Source organism: Medicago truncatula, chromosome 7 (genome assembly GCF_003473485.1).
Source record: "Medicago truncatula cultivar Jemalong A17 chromosome 7, MtrunA17r5.0-ANR, whole genome shotgun sequence".
In the NCBI taxonomy this organism is placed as follows: domain Eukaryota; kingdom Viridiplantae; phylum Streptophyta; class Magnoliopsida; order Fabales; family Fabaceae; genus Medicago; species Medicago truncatula.
In genome coordinates this window covers 28,951,359-28,974,639 of record NC_053048.1, presented here as the reverse complement: position 1 = coordinate 28,974,639, position 23,281 = coordinate 28,951,359, and the positions used below count along the sequence as shown (strand labels likewise).

Sequence of the window (23,281 nt, the reverse complement as noted above, 5' to 3'; positions counted from 1 at the left end):
ACTACATTTCTCATGATCACAACTTTTGATTCTAAACATAGTAAATTAAAAAAGGTGGAAACAACATAAATACATTTAATTGAAAAGGTACCTGCTGCTCCAGATTCTGAATTATCTCCACTTGCTGCATTCTTCTTTTTCCTAATCTACACAATAAATAAAATTAACCACATAAAACATATAGTTGCATTATGACCTAATTACAATAAAAAGATATTAAAGAATAAATATGAATAAAAATAAAACCTCTTGCATGATGAATCATCGTCGTTATGATGAATTTGAGTTTGTTCAGACGCCCAATCACGATTCAATGGCAGGTGAAATCTTAATCTTTTATTTACGAAAAACTAAAAACAATTCAAAACCCTATACTTTTATGATTACTAAGAGTTTACAAAATAATAAATAAAGGTTTTTATAGGGATCATGTGGATAAGTGCAACAAAGGAACGAGGTTGTTTCAGTTTGAGTGTGCAATAGGTTTAGTTTCACCTTAATTTTTTTATTTTCAAACATTTTTTAAACCAATTCTCCTTAACTTTCTCAAGTTCATGCTTCTGTGTAGGTGTAAGATTGAGAACCAAAGTGAAATCTACGAGGACAGAAAGCTCATTAAGAAAATCTCTTTTATAATAGTGAAGAAGCTTTATGGTCTTTTCGTGCAAATTATAAATTATAGCCACAGGGCATATGGATCCTGCTCTAAATTCGTTGAACAATATGTTTAGTTGTTTCCAACCTTAAAAACTTCAGCTGCAACAGATTGAGAACGTTGATTATCGCCCAAATATGATTTTGATAAAGAGTTCCAAACAACACGATAAATAAGAACACTAATATGGTGAGGTCCAATGCCAAAGTAAAAACACCAAAGGAAAGTTGTATTGTCCGGAAAACTTTATCGAAATCATATTTGGGAGATAATCAATAACCTTAATCTGTCGCGATTGATGTTTTTAAAGATGAATACCTCTTAGCCTATTGTATGACGCATTCAGAGTAAGATCCATATACCTGACGTGAAACACATTGATAATTTGGTCAAGAATACATTAGAAAAGGATCCAAATTTTAAAAGTAAAGTTGTTGTAATTCAATTTTTGTGTGTAATGACCAACAAAGTTCTTCATTGCTATAAAGTGAAGATGAACCTCTATTTTTAAGTTGTTGATTTCACTTTGGTTCTCATTCTCACACCTAGACATAAGCATAAAGTTGAGAAAGTGAAAAGGATAAATAGAAACTTCAAAATAACTTCTCTATGCAGTGTAGTGTATCTGCACCCAAAGTCGAAGTCAATCGAAGAGAAATGTAATTAAAATTCCATATCTTATCTTATAATGGATGATTTGATAGTTGACCTATAGATGTGGGAGATGGGGTCAAATAAAAAATTCTTTCACAATAAAGACGCTATTACTGATGTCGCCATCAATACTACTTGTCATGTTGCCGAAAGTATCCCTCCTTGATAAGCTTATCACTAAAATCCTTTCCTAGATTTCGGTCAAATCTTGTATGCAAATGAAATTTGAGTCTTTTTTTTTTTTGCAGAACCATTTGATTAAGATATGAATATTGCTGCAAAGGAAATTTTTTCTAAGACTTATTGGAACCTTTGTTTTGTATCGATTTTGTAAGTCTTCTTTGTCAAAACTTTTAAGCAATTGATTGTGTTGGTTCTCTGCAATCCTTCATAGGTGTGTGGAGATTTCCTGTTGTGATGTTGGGTTTTGATCGCAATAAGTTGTGCCTTGTTAACATTTTTAAGTTTTTTTATGTTACTTTTTGTAAATAATTATAGCTTGCAAATAATTATATTAGTTAATTCCAAAGCTAATTAACTACTAGTCTCCATAAAGATCTTTTCTCATATCTAATTAATTGTGGACGTTTTTTATAAATTACATTCTATATTTAGTATATCTGTCAAGTGAAATATTCCCTCACAGAGTAATCAATCTAGGTTGAAAAGAAATCAATATGTTGTTTTTTTTATGGCTAAATTTTGGTGAAAGAAATCAATCTGATCATATGTTGTTTTTTTTATGGCTAAATTTCGGTTGAAAGAAATCAATCTCATCATATTAGATTGAAAGAAATCAACCTAGAATAATCTCTCGAGTCATGTGGAACCCAAATGTACGTAAAACTCTCTCTAAACGAGCATCTTTGTACAAATGCTTGTAATGCTTTTAACTTAACAACTAACTATATACACAATGTTGGGTACTAGAGTAACAAATACACTTGTTGATGTTGTGTTGCTTTGTTCTGATTTGATGTGGGATGATTTGCTTCATCACCAATGCCATCTATTTATAGTGTACCAGGAGAGATATCCCGACTACAACAATCGACAGCATCGTACTTAAAACATTTTGACATATTGTCAAAAAGCCATGCATACAAATTTAGCGTTGTATAGTAAGTGTAAATGGGAACAAAGGAAATTAAAAGCTAACATGACTTTGGCTCACAAAGTTGTTTTACACATGTTCACTATCTCAATTAAAGCTATTTTTGGGAGCTTTCAAAATATCTCTACCTTGCCAACTCCTGTTTCTATGTTTTGAATAGGCCACAGAGGGATTGACACCATATAAACTTATCAATATTGATTAGACTTTTTCATCACATCTGCTTGGTTATCATCAGTTTGAATCTTCGGCATATCCACATGTCCCTCCTCCACAACTAATACAAAAAAATGGTATTGAACGCCTTTGTGCATCGTCTTGGAATACAAAGTTGGATTGCTTGAAATGTGCAAGACACTCTGACTATCACAATACAAAGTAATTTGTTGATACTTGTGCGCGAGTTCCTCCATTAACCTTATCATCCAAATAGCTTCCTTGCAAACCTAGTATACTTCCATGTATTCAATTTCTCTTGTTGACAGAGCTTCAACAATTGGTAACTTGGACAACCAAATTACTGCTCCTCTTACAAATGTGAAAACCAATAGTATATATTTTTTTCAATCATGATCACCTTCAAAATCTGAATCAACATAACACCTAATGGTTAACTTTGATCCTCCGAAACATAACCCCTCCATTAACTCTTAGGAAAGTGTTTTGTCAAAAAAAAAGAAACTTTAATATGCAATAAAACAACAAAAAAATCTGTAAATTAATAGGAAGTTGGGTAATGCAAAGTTTATCGTACAAAAAAATTAGTAGAACTTGTATGTTATACATCTATTACTCATTTTCCATGTCCCTATACTTCAGAGGAGCTGCGTATCAAAAGTAGCGTTGTTTAAATTATTTATTTGCACTGTTTTGAAGGTGGTTGTTCTTGGGCTGAGATTACTCAAAGAAAAGGTTCATTCTTAAGTTGGTCAACAAAGCCATGCAATTTTAATGCCTTGATTTCGTGTGAGAAATTGCACATGATTTTTTTTTTTCTTTTTTTTTTTTTGTGGAAAAAAAAGTTGCACATGATAAATGCATTAAATTGTACGGAAGAATGCTCGATTTCTGCCCTCTGTTATAACATTAAAATGTAAAATAGATATCACAAATATACTTCAGTGATCAACAAACTGTTTTTATACCAAAACATTTTGCTATGCATAAAATATAGTGTTCTGAATTTTTTTTATTTAGGATGGTTTAAATTTGTGCCTCTTACATTATTATCTGTTACGGCTTTTGGATGACATTTCTTATTTTTGTTTGTTTAACTTTTGTGGGGAATCTTATTGTGTAATGCTTGTAACATGATAAAGTAGTATGATATATTCATCCTCCAATTTTTGTATCAGTTAAATTGGAATTTACATTTCATATAGTGTTCTATTCAACATAACTTTGTAGCTGTGCACTTTTGTTTTGCATCATGCTCCCTTTACCGGAAGTCGTGCAGCTGAAATGGTAGGAGATTAGTTAAATTGTAAAGGGTGCAAGTGAATTACGAGTAAAACATTTGTTTACCTGATTATTATGATGTTTGTTTGGATTCTTTGTCAGGACAAAGCAGTACGTGACATCGATATTCACCAAGAGCCCATATGGGAAACATGCTTCTGTACGACGAGCAAGTGATAGTGCAATTCTTGTTGAAGATTCCCATTATTTCCTATACAAAATATCTATCAATATTAGGTACTCCTATTTGTTAACTACACACGGCCAAATACTTCATACTTGCTAACGTGAATATGATGATTTCTAAGTTAAGATTAAAAAGAATTTGCATAATTAATGTTGAGCAAATTACTGGCTACAGGCCGTTATTTAAATTGCATTTCGCTATGTAAATACACATCAAGAAAGTGACGTTTCCCTCTCTATTCAATACGTTCATGTCTACCACAGCATATTTATAATTGTTAATTGTTACCTGTTGAGGAAACTCGCCGTTTTCCATTTGTGAATTGATCAACATCTTGGCGGCACGATGCAACGGACTCGGATCTACTTCAGCCTACACAATAATTATGCTCTTAATGATATATATCTCAGCATTAAATATAGTTTAACGATGCTATATAATACCTGGCCTCCTTCAATAAGACCCATCATAGCCCATGCAGTGTTTACTACATGAGACTTGTTTCCTTCCAGGTTTGTGTATACCTGTTAATTTTTTGCCTGTTATTATTAGTGAAAACAAATACTATGCTTAAAGAAATAACTGAGGTTTATTAATTTTTTACCTTGTTTTGGGCCGAGAGATAGCTTTCACCCCACCCACCAGAAAGTTTGTGTTGTTTGGAAAGCAAAAATTCACATGCCATTCTAATGCTTTTGTTATCTTTGTATCTTCTACCAGCAGCTATAAGCCCTTTTATTCCAAACCATGTCCCATATGTAAAGCAAATTCCCCATGATCCGTACCTAGTTCGTTAATGAATTATTACAAATGTTTAAACTCACATTATAAAATTAAAATAATTTTTGAAATCCCTTTTGTTGCATAATTAAGTTTGTGGACAAGTAAAGAAAACCAAACCATGAACCATCATCAGATTGTATGCTTTCAATATATTTTGCGGCTTTAGCAATGCAAGTCTCTATTTCCATCCTCCTGTGATGCGGATATCGTTGTGTGAATAAGGCAAGACCTTGAATCACTGCTGATGTGCATTCTACATACCTATCATTATGGACTCATGTTTTTTAACAACTCAAATGCTGGATGGCATAAAAATTATTACAAGGAAATGTGTCAAGGTCGAGTACATACTGATAATCAATGGTGATATCTTCAAATGTTTCACTTGGATTTATTTTCTGTGACAGGATCAAATTAACTGTTAAATCATTTAAAAATTGAATCTACAATGTTCCTGATTTAATAATTAGAGAAAGTTATTATCTATACCTCCATCCATGCATAAGACCTTGTGAGCTCATAGGATGCAAATCCGCCATTTCTATTCTGTTAATTATGCAATGTGCCTTTAGTTCTATCCGATTCCCGAATACTTGTGAAAAAGTGAAAATGTAATATAGTTTCTTAGATTTAATTGTAGCAATTTCTATTTACCAATTTGGACACTATACACTAATACTAGCAGCAAATAGTTTCTTAGATTAAATTGTAGCAATTTCTATTTACCACTTGGGACTGTGCATTAAAATTCTAGCAGCATATAGTTTCTTAGATTTTATTGTAAAATAAATGTCTGAAAAAGAATAGGAATTAGATAGGGATGCATGATTTGTGTGTAGTTTTAAAACTAACTAAGAGTTGACATTCATTGCATAAGCATGGTCATGTTATTTTTCTATTTTAACTACATTAATTGAATTCAAGTGAAAGATCAGTTTACAGTACCTGCAGAGATAAAATCAAATTAACTGCATCACATAATTGTTCTATTTCTACTGTTTTCCCAACACTCTCAAATGGCAAGTTTGATAACAAAATGGCTGCCTGAAAAATAACATCAAACATCAACGGTATGATTAATGTTGCATCGCATAATTGCCTTAAAATTCAATAAAAATAGTCAAACAGATAAAGAAAATATAATTTGTTTAGCTGATCCAAATAATTGACAAATTTCTGTTTTGTTAAAATTAACTTCAAATTGACGGATCACCTTTAAGCCTTCTGCAGTGCAATCAGATACAGGCCAACCATGGTCTTGAGTTGAGAATGGCCAACCGCCTTTATTAATGTGGCGATAACACCAACTACTATTACCAGACATGTCCATTGCAATCTTCAAGAGAAAAATACAATATTAATTTGTTTATCATATTCAATAGTTTCATAATATAATTATCAATCTTAATTACTTTCTTTTCTTGCATATCATCAATTTTAATAAAGAAGTAACTTTCGGTTACTATACAATATTACCTGTGAGCTTTTTATGAAATTATTTGCTTTCTTAAGCATTGAACCGTATTCATCATCAAGTTTTGTAGCCAGGATAGCTTGAACTGATAAAGCAACATCCCAACATTGAGAACCATTATACCCCTGACATTAATCGAACAAGCGCATCCTTAGAAATTTGGATGAAATATTTAATCACAAATCTAACTAATTAAAATTTATATTTAACTATGAACATATTTGTAAGACAACCTGCATTTTCATTCCATCCTCAGCCAACCAGAGATAGTCTTTGATTCTTGAAAGGTGATATTTAAATGCCTCAGAATCAGGGTTCTCCACCCAACAACAAACCATGTTTAGTACCTGCAGTTTGTTTGAGAATTCTTTTTCATTTTAATAATCATCATTTGTAAAGTATTAATGAGTTAAAATCAGTTGATTATGTTATTAATTTACAGCTAACACATGGTAATTATTATTATTAACCTTATTCACGGGACCAAGGCAAATGTAGTTAGTGTTTTGATCCTCATAGTGTATATGCTTCATAACGTGATCAAGTGCTTTATTCCTTAATTTGGAGTATGGCCAATGCATAAGAAGAGGTTCACCAACATTGTCCAGAAAAGCCCATAAAATATTTTGTATTGTTGGGCATGGATGGTACAAATCTTCCTGCAATAAATTATTCATTATTAATTGTAATTTAAAAATACAATAGTGAGGTTTCTAGGGTAATTAATTAAAAAAGTTGTGACGCAATTAATTAGGACACGAACCTTGGCACATTGGTGTTTGGCACTGTCCCAATCGACTAGATGATACGGAATGGTATATAGCTCTCTTCTTAAGGATAAAACAATGGAACTGAAAGGGCCCACAAATCTTCTACCATACAGATACGACATTGGTAGATATACAAGTCGACTATGACACCACATCTTTCCTGCTAATGGCTTTACTCGTTACAATATTTTAAAGAACATATGTATGATGTATCATACTCATGTAAATAAAATATAAACATATAATTTAGTACATTATTTAAAGTTGACTTTTAAAAAGCCTGTGATTCAATAAGTTGGAGTTTTCTTTACAATAGGATGGGGAGGTTTGAATTTGGGAAGAGGTGGCGTAGCTTGATTAGGGCTTGTGTTTTCTATGGGAATCTGTCTGTGCTTGTTAATGGAAGCCCAACTGAAGAGATCAACATCCAAAAAGGGCCGAAGGATGGGGACCTGTTGACTCCTTTCATTTTCCTTTTGGTAGTCGAAGGTTTAAGTGGGGCTGTTAGAAGTGCATAAGAACGTAATTTGTTCTCTAGTTTCAAGGTGGGACAATGGTTTGTCTGTGATGGGGTGAATTGAGTGAAGAGTTCATGTGTGCTGGCTGAGCACTTTCTCCATTATAGGGTATGGTCTTTGCCATTCATGTACCTTGGTTTACAAGTAGGGGAGAATCCTCACAGGGAGCAGACTTGGAAGCCTCTCTTAGTTTCGAGGAGGCTGAACTCGTGGGGGAACAAATATGTCAGCTACGGAGGTATGGTAGTTCTCCTTAATTTTGGGGTCGGGTTTCTGGTAAGAGGGTTAGGTCAGGATTAGCACTTTTTTGACATACTATTTTGTCGGCTATCCAGAGGTCCCATAATGATATAATATTTCTCAGGATTTTCTTTTCTGTCAAGCGATTGGTGGATAGGGCGAAGCTTTCTTGGTGGAAATGGTTCCTTTGTAAAATCCATAGTAGCCGCTATTCCTTTTATAAGTGGGAGACTCAACCCGTCATGTGCTGAATCCAGTAAAGTTTTCTGGTGTCTGTTCTAGGGACTCTGGGTTTGCGTGGTTTAGCCACTGATCGTCAGCCATCCATTTTGGAGCCTCTGGTGCTTAGCCTGCTGTTTGTTGATTGCTTTTGTCTCCCCATTGTACTATCTTTTCTTTTTTCTTTATGTGTGTGTGTATATATATTTCTTTGTCATAAAAAAAAATTAGTACATTATATGCTAACATGCCTGGATGAAAAGGAACAAAGTCGGGAAGAAGCCACATCTCTGGAGGGATTGCTTTCATTCCACTCCATTCATATACTCCAAGTACCTATACATAACATATTAAAATTAAATCACAATAGTGCATTATATTCATTTAACTCTTGTTAAGACATGATGATAATGTAATAAGATAGCAACCTAGTTTATGATACACTATATAGTAGAATTTTTTCAGTCAAGAGATATTTTACAAAAAAATACATAAACACACTTACAGCAAGCCAAAGTTTGCCCCATGAAGGAATAGAAGTAGCACCCCCACGATTAAGAATCCACATTCTTGCATTTTGCATGGCTCCATCCCCACTATCAGTGTCTTCTCCAAGCAATCTCAACGTTACATAGCTCATAGCTGTGCCAAACATTGTGCTAGGCCCTTCTATATGCAATCCCCACCCTCCATCTTTATTCTGATAATATATTGGCAAATGATATTTCATTGATCACAAGAGTTAGATAACATTAATTTCATTGATATTCCATGTCAATTATATATAAAAAAGGAAAAAAAATATTGATGCAATTTCAACTGGTTTGAACTAAGGATTAAATAGTTTGAAGTTCAATGGCCAAATCCATCTAAGAAAGGAGAAAAACCAAACATCGCAATCAACGACATTTGCCATTAAAAAAAGAATCCAATTTTATTTAACAAACATCCCAAGAAATTATCTTCAATAGCTCAAGGTGCGTAAACTTTAATTTCTACCCATTTGTGTTTCTATTCTCTCAACCCACTTCAAGGTAATTCTATTGTGTTTTTCAACCCTAGTTTCTTCTCTCAACCCACTTCAAGGTAATTCTATTGTGTCTTTCAACCCTAGTTTCTTAATCAAAAGCTCTTTAACGCTTAGCGTTTAAGTTTCCGTGAAAGATATCTTTTTAATGAAACCAACAAATCAATTAACATGATGGTTTCTCCATCTTTAAACTACTATACAACAAAATTGACCAAGGTCTTGCAAAGAATTTACCAGAACAAAAATTAGTGCATGATTTGACTCAACCCTTGCCTCATTCAAATCTACAATCCCCACAAGTATCCCCTAAAAAAATAACACATATTGTCACAATTCTTCACCTTGGTTTTAAATTAGTGACGATGGCCATTTACCTACCAACTAATATTATGGTCTCTCCGTCCTTAAATTACTCTATAACAAAATTGACCAGGATCTATATAGTGACTTAATGAATACATCCTCCAGATAGTGTTTTGATGCAAATTTGTCAACTACAATTTCCTTAGAGTCATCCATGTCTCCAATGAAATGTAAACAATGTCAAGGTGTTTTGTCCTCTCGTGATACACTTGATGATTGGAAAATGAGTTACACTTTAGCTATCACAATGTATCGTTACACATCCTTTAGTAATTCCAAATTCCCCAATCGTATATTTCAACTATAGGTCTTCATTCAGCCCTTAAACAAGCTAGTGGAAATATAGTCCTCGTAGTATAGATAATGCTTGTTACAGCAAAATGTTGACTTTCCTTCCATATGATAGCCATTCCAAACATTTGATGTAAAATAGGATACATTAGAGAAATAATTGATAAAATCTAATCTCATCTTATTTGTCTATCTTGGAATCTTGTCATCCTTTACTGCATTTGTGTTTATGCAGCCACTACAAAACAAAACAAAAAAAGTGCTCCCTCTCATCTAAAATATAAGTAAAAGTAGAACCAACAAAAATTGATATATATTTGGTCTAAAATTTGGATTAAATACATAAACTTTTATTCACTCAACTTTTGTTTATATTTGAAACTTGAAGAAGTAATAATTACCTGTTGATTAAAAAGATAGCGTCTCATTTCGGTTTGATGCTCGGGCGTTAACACTGCATTAATGGAGCCAGTCACCCATAATCCTATAACCTATCACATAATTAATTAGATTAGGCATATAACGAGTTTTTTTTTCAAACAAGATTGATATATTTTGTCAAAAAAAGAAAGATAGATATATGTATCTTCTCAACCAAAAAAAGAAACATAGCCATATATATAAATCTTATTTTGATTAAAATAAACAAATAAAGAGAGGGAAACGGTAATACCAAAGAAGGCAAAAGAAACAATGGGCCACCATAGTCACCCGGCCAGAAACCATCTTCAACCTGCAGTGTTGAGTAATTTCTCAGTGCTCTTTTTAGTGTCCTTCTCACTATTTCCTCACTAATTACATCTTCTAATTCCTTCTTCACTTTCACCTTGTTATTATTATTACTATTATCTAATAATAACTTCATCTTTGAACCTTTTTCCCTCTCAAACTGCAAAACCAAAATTATTTATGTACTATTTAGAAAATATAATAAATTATTTCATTATCAATAATGGAAGATAATGAACAAACAAAATATAATTCAAAGAGAGTTTGCATATTCACACATTTTCGTCTATGTATGTATATATAATTAATTATTTGAATTAAACAATACTACTATATTGTTTTAGTTATATATACCTGTAATCTCATTAAGAGATCAGAACTGTTTTTATTGTTGAAGCGATTTTGATTAAATTGTTTGCGAGCTTGTTCTACTTGAGCTCGTTCTTGTTCAGTTCCAAGATGTGGATCGAACTCCCAAAACTGTCTTCCAATGTGTTTATTCACACTTCTAATCAATTCATCTTCACCTTTTGATGAAAACTTCAGCTTCCACATTTTAATCTCTCCCTTAGATTAATTCTTTCTAATGAACAACCTGTTTTTTATATTGAAATTTTAATAACATTAGCTAGAAAATAAATCAACTAAAATTTCAAGTCAGTGAATATACTATCATTTCTTGGAAAAGGCAAAATTAAGGATGAAAATTAGTGACGGAAAAAATAAAATCTTTCACAAATTCTTTGGCCGCAAAATTTAATGACGGAATTAGAGAGGGATTTCACGTTTTCCCTCTCTAAATTTCCCTCACTAATTTTTGGTTTTTTGGTAGTGGATGGTTGAACCAATCTTCTACTGGAATTGCTAGTTATCAGGTGGAGTTGGCATGGTTCGATTTTAATGAGTTGGTCGGCCGTGTTCCTAACTTCTTGTGATGTTTGTCTGTGGTGGGTTGCTGCTTGACCTCCGTCGCTTATGGTTGTGACATAGATTGTTATCTGGTGTCTTTTGTTGTTGTGCCCTGCTTGTTTTTGGGCTGGCTTCTATACGTATGGTGTTGTTGATTGGGTATCTTTGGTACTCCATTTGTTGATTGTGTCTTCCTACCTCGAGTTTTGGACTAGTTCTTATGTGTAGGTGTAGCAAGTGTTTGGGTACCATGATACTCTTTCTTTTTTTATAAGAGTATTGATATTTATACAACTATTTTATAACAACCTTTGGAATAGTTTATTTTTCTTTTTTTCCTATTTATCAAAAATAATAAAGAGAGAAAAACGAAGAGAACGAGAAAAAAAAAACATAATTATCCAATAATTATAATAAAATAGTTGTACAAATATAATTTCTTATATCTGTAATCTAGTGCCCCTAGGTCGATTTTCTTTCATTTCTATATATCTATATTTTCCCGTTCTAAAATTTGTAGATCAAATTGAGTAAACATAGATATGTAGATGTACCTTCAAATTTTAAATAAATGATGATGATCGGTTTCAACTAGTTTTCATATACATTTTTTTGGGCGAGAGGGGTGGACAAAGAATTATTTTTGTTAGAAAGAAAGAATCAAAAGTACATAAAGTGAGTTTAATGTCTGTGCATGCAATGTATGAAGTGGGAGCCAGACCTTTTATTTGTACACAATAAGTTGATATTGCCGCCATTCATTGGTGTGCCACAAGATCACATATATCGAGGATATTTTTTGGCCTAGTGTTTGAGACTTAACGGCCGAATTTGATGCTTTAAAATATATATTAATATATCATGTCGTAAATTCACTTTGCCATTTCAATAGTTTATTTGATCATTGTTATAAACCAGCACTCATTTTTTAAATAATTGATCTAATTGATTTATATGAATCTATAAAAAAATCTTGCTGATAATAATGACAATAGGATGTAAAAAAAAATTCAATAAATTTAAAGATAATTAATATATAAATTTTAAGTGCGTTAGAATAATTACTTTGATAAAAAAAAAAAAAAAAGTATGTCAGTTTAATAAATATAAATTTATGAATGTGGTTGATATACATTTCTTAAAAATGGTATAAAGTTAGATTTGAACATTGTAAAAGATAAATTTTATAATATTTAAAAATATTTTATTCAAACGAAACAAAATAGGATAATTCTCTTTTGGATAGGATTCATATTGAAAAATCAATCGATTATGACATCTTCCTACTAAATTTATTTCAAATATAGAAGGATGTGGGTCATTATGGGATCATAATGAGGTCATTATTTCACGTGAAGAAACAGATCGCAGTCGTCCATAAATTCAAATTCTCGCCTTCTTTGTAACTAAAGTTAACATGATCTCTAATTAGCTCATCTACGAAAACAATCATGATGCAGACGAAGTTGTTATAATTGTCCAACAATAAAATATCGGAGTACATGATAACATAGCGATTTTGGTTTAAACTATCATGGTTTTAAAATGGCTTAAACGTGGGCAGTGGCAGAGCCCTTTATGAGCTGGGTTGGGTCACGGTACACCCGGAAAATTTAAAAAATTAACGATCATAGGTCTATTTTGCGAAATTTTATTCAATTTTATATCGGTTTTAGGTTTCGGTTAATCTAAATTCCCGCAAAGTGGTGTAGTGGCCCACCTAAAAAAAAAAATTCAATTATAAGTTTATTTTACGAGACTTTAAACAATTTTTCAATGGTTATAGTTTTCTGCGGTTTCAAAAGTGTCATACGTGATTTTTGTGATGCTTATATACTTGGCATGTTAGCGGATTAGACTTATAGACCTTCGATTTTGCATGGGTTTCAAATCTCCCACATATTGTCGTTTCAACTGAAAATTCTCTCGGTTAACGGTTGTAATTGAAGGTGAAAAACACAAGAAGGGGGGGGGTTGAATTGTGTTTTCTTTTTCTCTTAAAAAATACTTCTTCTGATAAAACTTCAGAAGCAGTTTGATTGCTTCTGATGAAATGATCAGAGTCAGATTGCAGCGGAAAAGAACAGAGCAGAGAAAAGAAAGACAAAGACACAAGCAGTTATCCTGGTTCCTTCCACAACACGGAAGTAGTCCAGTCCCCCTTGCACTTCCAAGGAGATTTCACTATAATCACAAAGATTACAACTGCTCAATACTTTCTAAGTATGAGACTTCACAAAAATGCTCAAGCACACACGCAAGAGTCTTCCAATGCTCAAGCACTAAGCAAGAGACTTCTAATGCTCAAGCACGCAGGCAAGAGACTTCTAATCAAACAAAAATACAGAGAATTGAGTTTGAATTGAACACTTGATATACAATCAGTGGTGTTCACAATACAATACAGAAAAGACTCTAGACTTTGAATTTCTAAGATGTATCAAATCAGTGCAGAAATTCAGTGTGCTTTGTAGAATCAAATTGACAGAGTTTTGGCGCTTTTGAACTTATGTATATCTATCTGCAATCTTCAAGTCTTCACTCCTTTATATAGAGGCGTGAAAGAGACGTTGAGATAATCAGCACGTCTAAAGAGTCGTTTGAAATCCTTTGATTATCCACCAGTGATCCTTTGCCTGATTTGGGTGTAGTCCTTTGAAGAATAAGCTTCAAATTCATTCCCATCTTGAGTGTACAAATTCTGCAGGCATGGCTGTTGTTTTGTCTTGTAGCGTAGACAGAAAACAGAGTAGTGGAGGTAGTGGTTGTACACTTGTACTTTGTCAACTCTATTAACGAGAGACAAGTGCTCAGTGCTATCCATATATCCGTTGATACCTCCCTTTCAATTCTTCGTTCTTCTTGGATAAGACTTGTTATACCCTGTTTTTGGACCTAAAATTACTGGGCCCAATTGCATTTCAAACTTTGTCAAATATCAAATTTCAACTGCACAGTTCAAATTGTCTCTGCCTCGCTGTATTTTCAATCACAATTTTACTTATGTTTTCCTTGCATAAAACTTTTCAAAATGTCTTTACTTGTCTTGTAAGTCATTCAAAAGTGTCTCTGGATCGTTACATTGCTTTTTCTACAGTTTATTTCAAAATTTGCAAAAAGTCATACAGAAGGGTATTTTGGTCATTTCTTGCAGTGGGACCCATTTTCATCCTTGTGACTGTCTCCGAGTCTTTTCAGTTTGTTTTTAAACATTTCATCAGTAAGCCTTATCAAATTCATTTCAAACTTGCATCCGAGTCAGCGTCAAGTCAATTTGAATCTGTTTAGGTCATTTTTAGCCCTAGGGGCATTTTGGTCATTTCACACAAAATTTTGGCATAGAGAGGTTACTTTGAAGTACCTCATTTAGGCCATTGGTTCGTTTTAGTCCGTTTTGTTAATTTTATTTTTGTTTCGCTTTACGTTTTATCAAATTTGTTTTTTAGTCCAATTTTATTTTTAAAATTACATTTAAGTCCAAAAGTTTCTAAAAATTGCATTTCAGTCCTTTTATTATCATTTTTTTTGCAGAAACGCCCCAAAGGGCATTTTGGTCCAAATTTTCGCACAAATTTTAGTCCAGTCCAGATGTCACTTTTTTATTGGTTCAGGTACACATGGCAGCATATAAAAGGGAAACAGTGTCAGATTTTTTCAGAGGATTCCATTCACACAGTGCCACATCACAAACAGATCCAAAACTTTCTCTCTCCATTCTGTTAGATCAAAGAAAACAGAATCACCAAGAACACAGAAAAATTCATCAAACCCTAACACACAAATTCATAACAAAATCATCAAAATCCATTGAAGTTTCCGCAAATCTCAGAAGATTCGTCAGAGAATCATCATCATCGATTTGTTTCCTTTCGCAATACGAGTGCGAATCCGTCACCGGACTCAAGCACGATCACGAAAGGTGTGCGAATCCGAGAAGAAGAAAGGAAAACCGAATCTGTACGGAAGCCACAAGAACGTGAAGAACGCGAAGCAACAAGAACGTGACAACCGCGAAGAACGCGAAGCAACAAGAACGTGACAACCGCGAAGAACGCGAAGCCACAAGAACGTGAAGAACGCGAAGAACACGAAGCAACAACGCCAAGCCAAGAGTCACCGCAATCGTGAGGTAACCGCCGCCGTTCTTCCTCTTTTCCTTTCCGTTTTTTTAGTTTTTTTCATCAAGATTCAAGTTTAGATCTACTCCGATTCAAAGCTCTTTTGAAAAATCTAAGCTCGGATTCGAGTAGTACGTAAAAAAGGATGTTTAAAAACGTAAAAAAAATTTGAATCGGAGAAGTTTCGAATTCCGGCGCGGAGGCGCCGCCGCCGTCCGCCGCGCCGGAAAAGCCATGCCAACCGGAGAAGATGACCGGAAAGTTAGAGAGAAGGTGGAGCTTCTCTCTCTAAAAGAGAGAAGAAAGAGAAAGAGGAGTAACAAATGAGAAAAAACCGGATTTCACATATATATATAGAGATTTAAACCGGTCCGGTTTATTTTCGGTTTTACTCCTTCGTTCTCAGCCTTCAGATCAATCTAACGCTCCCTGATGCTCCAGATTTTCTTGTTATGGTTTGGGCCTTTCATTTTCGTTTTTGCTGCTTTTTTTGCTATCTGCACCCTGTCTCTTTGCTACTGGAACCTCTGCATGCTTAAATTTTCTTAATAAAATCTCCAAAAATTATCACATATTTCTTGATGAATTTTCATGCCTTTTTGATACTTCTCAATGGTTTTAAAATGATAAAAGAGAGTATGTGATATTTCTTGGTTAATTAGAGTGCTTAGGCATAATTTTGTGCATTTTAGTAGTATATTCCTCATGAAAACGTTGGCATGTGATATGAGTTCTTAAGATGCAATTTTTGTGATGAATTTATCACTGGTTATGGGTGCAAGTTGCTGCTTGTGTATAGTGTTTTTACTTCCCTCTTTGCTTTGCAATTAACATGCACTTTTACTAGTTAATGAAGTGCCAAAATATTGTGAAAGTGTGCTATAAATTCTAGCATAAAATGTGTCCTATTTTCCCTCATTTCGACACCAAACAAGACCTCTAAAATTTATCATAATGAAGGAATTAGGGGTCATGCATGTACTAGAATTCTATAACCACTTTCATGCGTATTTTTGACACTTTATTAATTTCTTTTCATTTCCTCCCTTTTCAATATTATTTTGTCTTGTGCATTTCTTTTACTCTATGCTTTATTTTACTAACTATTTCATCTCATGTGCCATACATTTCATAGCATTTCACTACCTCCTCCACTTTCTTTAGCTTAGCATTTATTTTTGCAAGTTTTAATTCATTTAGAGGTGTAATTTGTTATCATTGGTTTGTAGCTTGGCAAAGGGGCCATAGAATGTATTTAGGCAATTTTTGTAATATGGACTATGGACACTATGACGCACCGACACGCACACACTCACCCTAGATGTATGCTTAGGATTGTATGCATAGATGTATGGCTAGGATTGCATGATTAGGTGAACGCTTAGTTTCGAACACTTAGAGAAAATCCAATTTTTTCCAAAAAATATGCAAATAAATTCACTTCAAATATTTTTATAAAAAATGGAGTCAAAACTCCAATAACTTTTCCCTTTTATTTTCTTAAGTAAAATTTTCAATAAATCTTAATCCTTCTTGGACTTTACTTTTGCAAAATGACTAATTCCACCTCACACTTTCCAAATCTTATGCCCTTGAGGCCTCTCATCTCCTTTCTTCAAAATCTCTTTTCAAACTTAAAATCAACCAACAAAAAACAAAAACCATTTTTGAGAATGAACTACGAACGGTTTTGATCCCTTAAAAGGGTACGTAGGCAAGGAGTCAAAACTCCTCCAAGCCGAAATAAAAATCAAATTCTACTTCTTCTCACCCCCCATTCTTGACTAATCATACCTTCTTTTTTTACAAATAAGCAATAAAACTAAAGCGTAGAAATAAACTTAGGAGAGCGGTTCTTATGGAATACCATAATCGCTCCGGGTGCCTAACACCTTCCCGTAGCGAAAACGACCCCCGAATCTAGAACTTTTTAAGGGTTTTTCTCCTTTTACCCTTCCCAAGAAAAAAGAGAGATATCAACGGTCGAAAGGTTCAAGTCCAATTAATGGCTTGGCACCCCAAAACCATGATAACAAGACTGAATTGAGAATCAGCTACTTTGAATCTTTAGTTTAATTAAAGGATCAAACGTAGCTTCTGGTGAAGATATTGCTTCTGATGAAAACTTTTGCTTCTGATGACCTTCTGCTTCTTATGACGTCATCACTTCAGCTTCAGGAGCAGTTTTCTTCAGATGCTCAGAATTTCTTTTTCTTTCCATTGTTCTTCCAAGACCTATTGAAATAACTTGAGTAGCCTTTGGTCCTGTACACTTGAACAATTATTAGTAATAACCAATTGACAATTTTTAATACCTTGTTATCATCAAAACTTAATAAGGTTAATTGTGAAACACATTTTGTTCCAACAATCTCCCCCTTTTTGATGATGACAAACAATAGTATTTAAAATGTTCAATTGTTGTTGATCTAATTAATAAGTTGACCACTGGGATAGAGGTTTGTAAGCTCCCCCTGAGTTTTATTCTTATTAATTAAATTTCAATAAAATACTCAAAAAAAATAATATCAGAAGTATTTAAAAAAGTTTAGAAGTGGTTATAGTGGGGCTCAGTGCCTTAAAATACTATACATTTACTCCCCCTTTTGTCATCAACAAAAAGAATAAAAACAAAAGAAAGAGTATCAGAGCAAATAAAACAAAAGAATAAACATATAACCTTTAAAAAAAATAGTATATCAGAGCAAGCAGTATTAAAATCAGTAAATATTATCAGAGTTAAAGCTTGTAAAAAAAATATTGAAGGTGAAAAAAGCACAAGATCCAGAAACAATGATAATATATATATATATATATATAGAGAGAGAAATTAAGATACAAAAGCAGTGCAACTAAAGTACTTAGAACAAAGATTAAAACAAGCAAAAAAAATGGGTGTGCAACTAAGGTTGGGCTTGCTTGTACATCTGTTCCAAAAGATACTTAATTTGCTCATCCTTCTTCTTAAGTAGCTCATCCTTTTCTTTCATTCTTCTTTTATAACCAGCATGAATTCTTGCAGCTCTTGTGATGTACTCTTCTTCTGGATAGTAAGGAGTGATGTCCAGCAGAGGCACAAAATTCAGCTCTTTCTCCTTAGCTGCTTCATGCATATCATCCAATAGCTTCTTCAGCATAGCAGAGTGAGATGACACACATTTAGTTATGAGCTGACTCATCAGATCAACAAAGCTCTTCTCCAGATCCATCCACTGATCATAATAGTGAATAGGAGGTACATGAACTGTTCTGCGAAGAATCAGTGCCTGAATCTCATCACTAAGTCTGATCAGCTGTTCCTCTATATACTCAGTCTCAAGGATACTGTCAGGGATGGTTGAAGGTTCAGATTGAGTTGTATTTGATGTGGAAGGTTGGTCAGAGGTTAAGTCTATTATTGGTGGCTCTGGTTGTTATTCTGGTTCTGTTGTTTGGTCAGAGGTTGTTTGTAGGTCAGGAGGAACTTGTTCAGAAGCATCTTGTTCAGGAACAGTTTGTTCAGGAACAGTTTGCTCAGGGATGGTTTCTGTTTGTTGGTTTTCTAACACAGTCTTTCCAGGGACTGTCTTAGAGGCCTTTGTGGGTGTTGGTTGCATTTCACCACCTAGATGTTTTTCTAAGTTGTGAAGAGTTGAGTTTTCTTGTTGTTGGGGGGTTTTTGAAGTAGTTGCTTCTGAAACTACTTCAGAGGCTTTTTGTGGAGTTTGGTTATTTGGTGAGTTTGTTTGGGTAGGTTTTTGGTTAGGTTCAGGTTGTTGTATACTAACAGGTTCTGGAATCTCTGGATATAGTGGATGAGTAGTAGGCAAATTGAATTTCTCACACAGTTTAATCCTATTTTTGGAAAATTCTATTTGAGTTCTCTCATAGTCAAGTGTTCCAAATTCTGTTAGTTTGGTAGGTTTGGTTTTTAGAAGTTTGTCTATGTGTTGGCTAAGGGGTTGGTCATCTGATTCTGTGGATGATGAAGAGGGTGAAGAGGGTAGAGAAGGAAACTGAGTATAAGTTGGAGCTTTAGATGGATTACCTGAAGAAAGAGGTTCTGACTGAGGTGCTTCTGGAGCTTTTGTAGAAGGATCTGATGATGTGGCTCCTGAAGCTTGCTTATTCTTCAGGGCTTGAGAAAGCAGAGTTACTCCATGCTGAATAGTTTCTTGCTCTAACTCAGAAGCTAAAGCAGCAACAACAGGAGTAGGCACATACCCTGCAGCTTTGAGACGCTCATCCCTTTCTTTCTCATACACTTCCTTCATCCTTTTTCTTTCTGTTATCTTGGATGCAGAATACTCCCTAGCATACTGCTTTAATTCTTCAGTCATTTCAAAACTGGGCATGACTATAGGCTCAGAAGTTATAGTCCTTTTTGCCTTCTTGGGGCTTGAGTCTTCATCCCAGTTTTCTTCCAATTCTTCCAACATTTCTGCCCTTCGTCCTTCAGCTGTCTTCAGATTTCTTGTTAAATTAGACCTCTTCCTTTTGATGGTCTGAAGAGCAGCTTCTCTTTTCTTTTTGGGACTTGGAGGCTTTTCAGAAGCAGCTTGATCAGAAGCAGCTTGTTCAGAACCAGTTTGTTCAGAAGCAGGCTGTTCTGCTGTTTCTTGAGTACTCCTTGTCCTCTTACTGATAAGAGGGACATCATCCAAATCCTCCACTTCTTCCTGAATGGTGGACATTGCAGATTTTTCTTTCTTAGCTTTCTGATGCTTCTGAGCACCCTTCTCAGCAGCATCTTCAGCAAGGTATTCTTCCTTGGTGATCTGCTTCTTCTTAGATTTTCTGCCTTTGGCCACAGGCAGATCACCACCATACATTTCTTCTGGGATATCTTTCAAGCTGATCTTCTTGTTGTAGCTATTGTAGTAGTCCAAGATGTAGGCCCTTTGCACATCCAGGGGATCTTTCTTGCAGATGGGGATGTGATGAGTGACTAGATCAGATATGACATCAGATTAATGCATATCTGTATCTAGTTTCTTGCAAGTTGAAATCAGCCTCATCTTGACCAGAGTTGCCCCATTGATTATTTTTCCTGTGACTGCTCCCAGCTTCTGATTATCATAAATGCCCACGTCTTTCAGGGCACTTAGGAGTCCTCCTTCTTGAAAGATTATGGAGAGCAGCCTTCCATAGGGAACGTACTTCCTGTTCTCCATCTGACTCTTCTTGAGTTCCTTGATCATGTATTTAAACATATACTTGGGAACGTTCATTGTTGTTTCCTGAGAGATGGTGTGATGCAGAAAGACTTTGTGACCAAGTGAAGGTTGATCATTTCCTCCACCTTTGGGAAAGATGTTCTCATTCTGGATCTTCAGCAGCATTTTCTTTTCCATGCTTAAGTTGTTGTAAGGCTTAGCATCCTTTGATCCGTAGATAGTGTTGTTTACTATTTCCTTCCAAGGGCTTGTTCTGGGGTTAGGAATCTCTTCTCCATCGTATGTCCCAGCAGCATCCCTTCTCATGGCTTGAGCAATCACTTGCTCATTGATTGTTACAGGAATGCCCATGACGTTTGATCTAATCTCAGTCCCAGTGAAGGCGAGTAGACCCATTTCTTCTCTGGTTTTTCCCTCCAAAGTAGGATCAACCAGAATCAACTGAGCTTCTTCCTGTTTAGCAGCAACTTTGTCAAACACTGAAGCTCTTACCCAGAATTGTCTGACAAGCACTTCATAAGTAGGACCGTTGAGAAGACTGAAGTAACTCATTAGCTTCTGCTTCTTGTAGAACTTTACCAAGTCGCACCCATGGTGAGTTAGAGAAGTGAAATCCACTGGATTTTCCGCTTGAATGATTAACTCCCATTCCTCAATAGACATAGTTCTTCCTTTGATTTCATAAGCAGGAATATCTATATCCATATTCGATGAAGAACCACCGGCAGAACTTGAAGATGCCATTGATTTGAAGTAGTTTTAGGGTTCTAAGGTGTTTTGAGTGGATGAGTGAATGCGCTTACTTTCGCAGAGGGTTGAGAGGAAAAATAGAAAGTGTTTGTTGTGAAGTGAGAAGTGTGTGAATTGACTTAGTGTTTTTATTAAAACGTTTGCAATTCAGAAGGGACAAACAAACATAGCATTAATGACAAATTGGGGGCGCGTGTTAGTATGTTAAAAAAGCAAGTAAAACATCATTGCCCTTTTTGTTATACTCCAATACAAATAGACCACGTCAGAGACTCTTCAGAAAACTACCTTTTGGGTAATGGGACAGCTGTTACATAAAGTAACTACCACCGTTCCCACTAACCATGCTATTCAGAAGCAAAGAATACTACTTCTGAAGTTTTAGTGCTGACGTCATCTTCAGAAGCACATTTTCCTCAAAACCTCAGTTAAGAGCTTCTGATGGACCAAATGCTTCTGAATAAACTTCAGAACCAAACTTCTTATTCGGAGGCAAGCAATTTTTCAATCAGACACAAAATGCATGTTCAAATTTTTCTTAATAAAATCAAATCTTTCAACAGATAAAGGTTTTGTAAATATATCAGCCCATTGATGTTCAGTATCAATGAATTGTATATCTAAAATCCCTTTTTGAACATAGTCTCTGATAAAATGGTGTTTGATTTCAATATGCTTGGCTCTTGAATGTAGAATTGGATTCTTTGACAAACAAATAGCAGCAGTATTATCACAATAAATGGGAATACTGTTAGCATTGATCTGATAGTCTTCCAACTGATGTTTCATCCAAAGTAGTTGTGTGCAACAACTTGCAGCTGAAATGTATTCTGCTTCTGCTGTAGACATAGCAATAGTTGCTTGTCTTTTGCTTGCCCAGGATATCAGATTCTCTCCCAGGAATTGACAATTTCCACTGGTTGATTTTCTTTCAATCCTATCACCAGCATAATCAGCATCACAGAATCCAATCAACTTATAATCTAGGGATTTCCTATACAGGAGTCCAAGATTAGTTGTTCCTTTCAGATACCTGAAGATTCTCTTAACTGCAGTTAAATGAGATTCTCTAGGATCTGATTGAAATCTTGCACACAAGCATGCACTGAATAAAATATCAGGTCTAGATGCAGTGAGGTATAACAGAGAACCAATCATACCTCTGTATAGCTTCTGGTCTACTACTGTTCCAGTATCTTCTTTGCTTAAGGTGCAGGTTGGATGCATTGGAGTGTTCATCACTTTACAATCTTCTAGCTTGAACTTCTTCAGAAGCTCCTTTGTATATTTTGTTTGATGAACATATACTCCTTCTTTACTTTGGTTGATTTGAATTCCAAGAAAGAACTTCAATTCTCCCATCATACTCATTTCAAATTCATCCTTCATTAACTTAGAAAATTCTTTGCAAAGAGATGCATTAGTAGAACCAAATATTATATCATCAACATATATTTGCACAATCAAAATATCTTTCTTAAGAGTCCTTCTGAAGAGTGTTGTGTCAACTTGTCCTCTTTCAAAATCATTTTTAATTAAGAAATTACTTAGTCTATCATACCAAGCTCTGGGAGCTTGTTTCAAGCCATATAGTGATTTCTTAAGTTTATAAACATGGTCAGGATGCTTAAGATCCTCAAACCCAGGAGGTTGTTTAACATACACTTCTTCTTCAATGACACCATTAAGAAAGGCACTTTTGACATCCATTTGATATAATATTATGCCATGATTAATTGCGTAGGATAGAAGTAACCTGATTGCTTCCAATCTTGCAACTGGAGCAAATGTTTCAGTGTAATCAATGCCTTCTTGTTGACTGTAGCCTTGAGCAACAAGTCTGGCTTTATTTCTGGTTACTTC

General features: G+C 34.5%; 1 protein-coding gene across 2 annotated transcripts; it reads right to left on the bottom strand.

Moving 5' to 3' along the window:
- Nucleotides 1-3,953: 3,953 nt before the first annotated feature.
- Nucleotides 3,954-11,040, bottom strand: LOC25498491 (cycloartenol synthase). Of its 2 annotated transcripts, none has more exons than XM_013593415.3 (18): nucleotides 10,840-11,040; nucleotides 10,430-10,645; nucleotides 10,158-10,247; nucleotides 8,578-8,772; nucleotides 8,324-8,408; nucleotides 7,089-7,255; nucleotides 6,796-6,984; nucleotides 6,559-6,672; nucleotides 6,328-6,450; nucleotides 6,065-6,187; nucleotides 5,797-5,895; nucleotides 5,341-5,397; nucleotides 5,203-5,249; nucleotides 4,969-5,112; nucleotides 4,673-4,853; nucleotides 4,512-4,592; nucleotides 4,357-4,440; nucleotides 3,954-4,092 (listed from the first exon to the last, which is right to left on the bottom strand). In XM_013593415.3, the coding sequence occupies exons 1-18, from the start codon at nucleotides 11,038-11,040 to the stop codon at nucleotides 3,955-3,957; spliced, it is 2,334 nt and encodes a 777-aa protein (XP_013448869.1). In that variant the 3' UTR covers nucleotide 3,954. The 2 variants fall into 2 exon arrangements, with proteins under 2 accessions (XP_013448869.1, XP_039684171.1); XM_039828237.1 differs by having other exon boundaries at nucleotides 10,430-10,615.
- Between the last annotated feature and the right edge of the window lie 12,241 nt (nucleotides 11,041-23,281).

Bases quoted from the DNA above. Each gene is read 5' to 3' on its own strand.
- LOC25498491 (XM_013593415.3), bottom strand. From the start codon at position 11,040: ATGTGGAAGCTGAAGTTTTCATCAAAAGGTGAAGATGAATTGATTAGA. The intron at 6,985-7,088 runs GTTCGTGTCCTA...AATTTATTGCAG, and splicing joins CCAAACACCAATGTGCCAAG to GAAGATTTGTACCATCCATG. The intron at 4,593-4,672 runs GTAAAAAATTAA...AAAAATTAACAG, and splicing joins ATCTCTCGGCCCAAAACAAG to GTATACACAAACCTGGAAGG.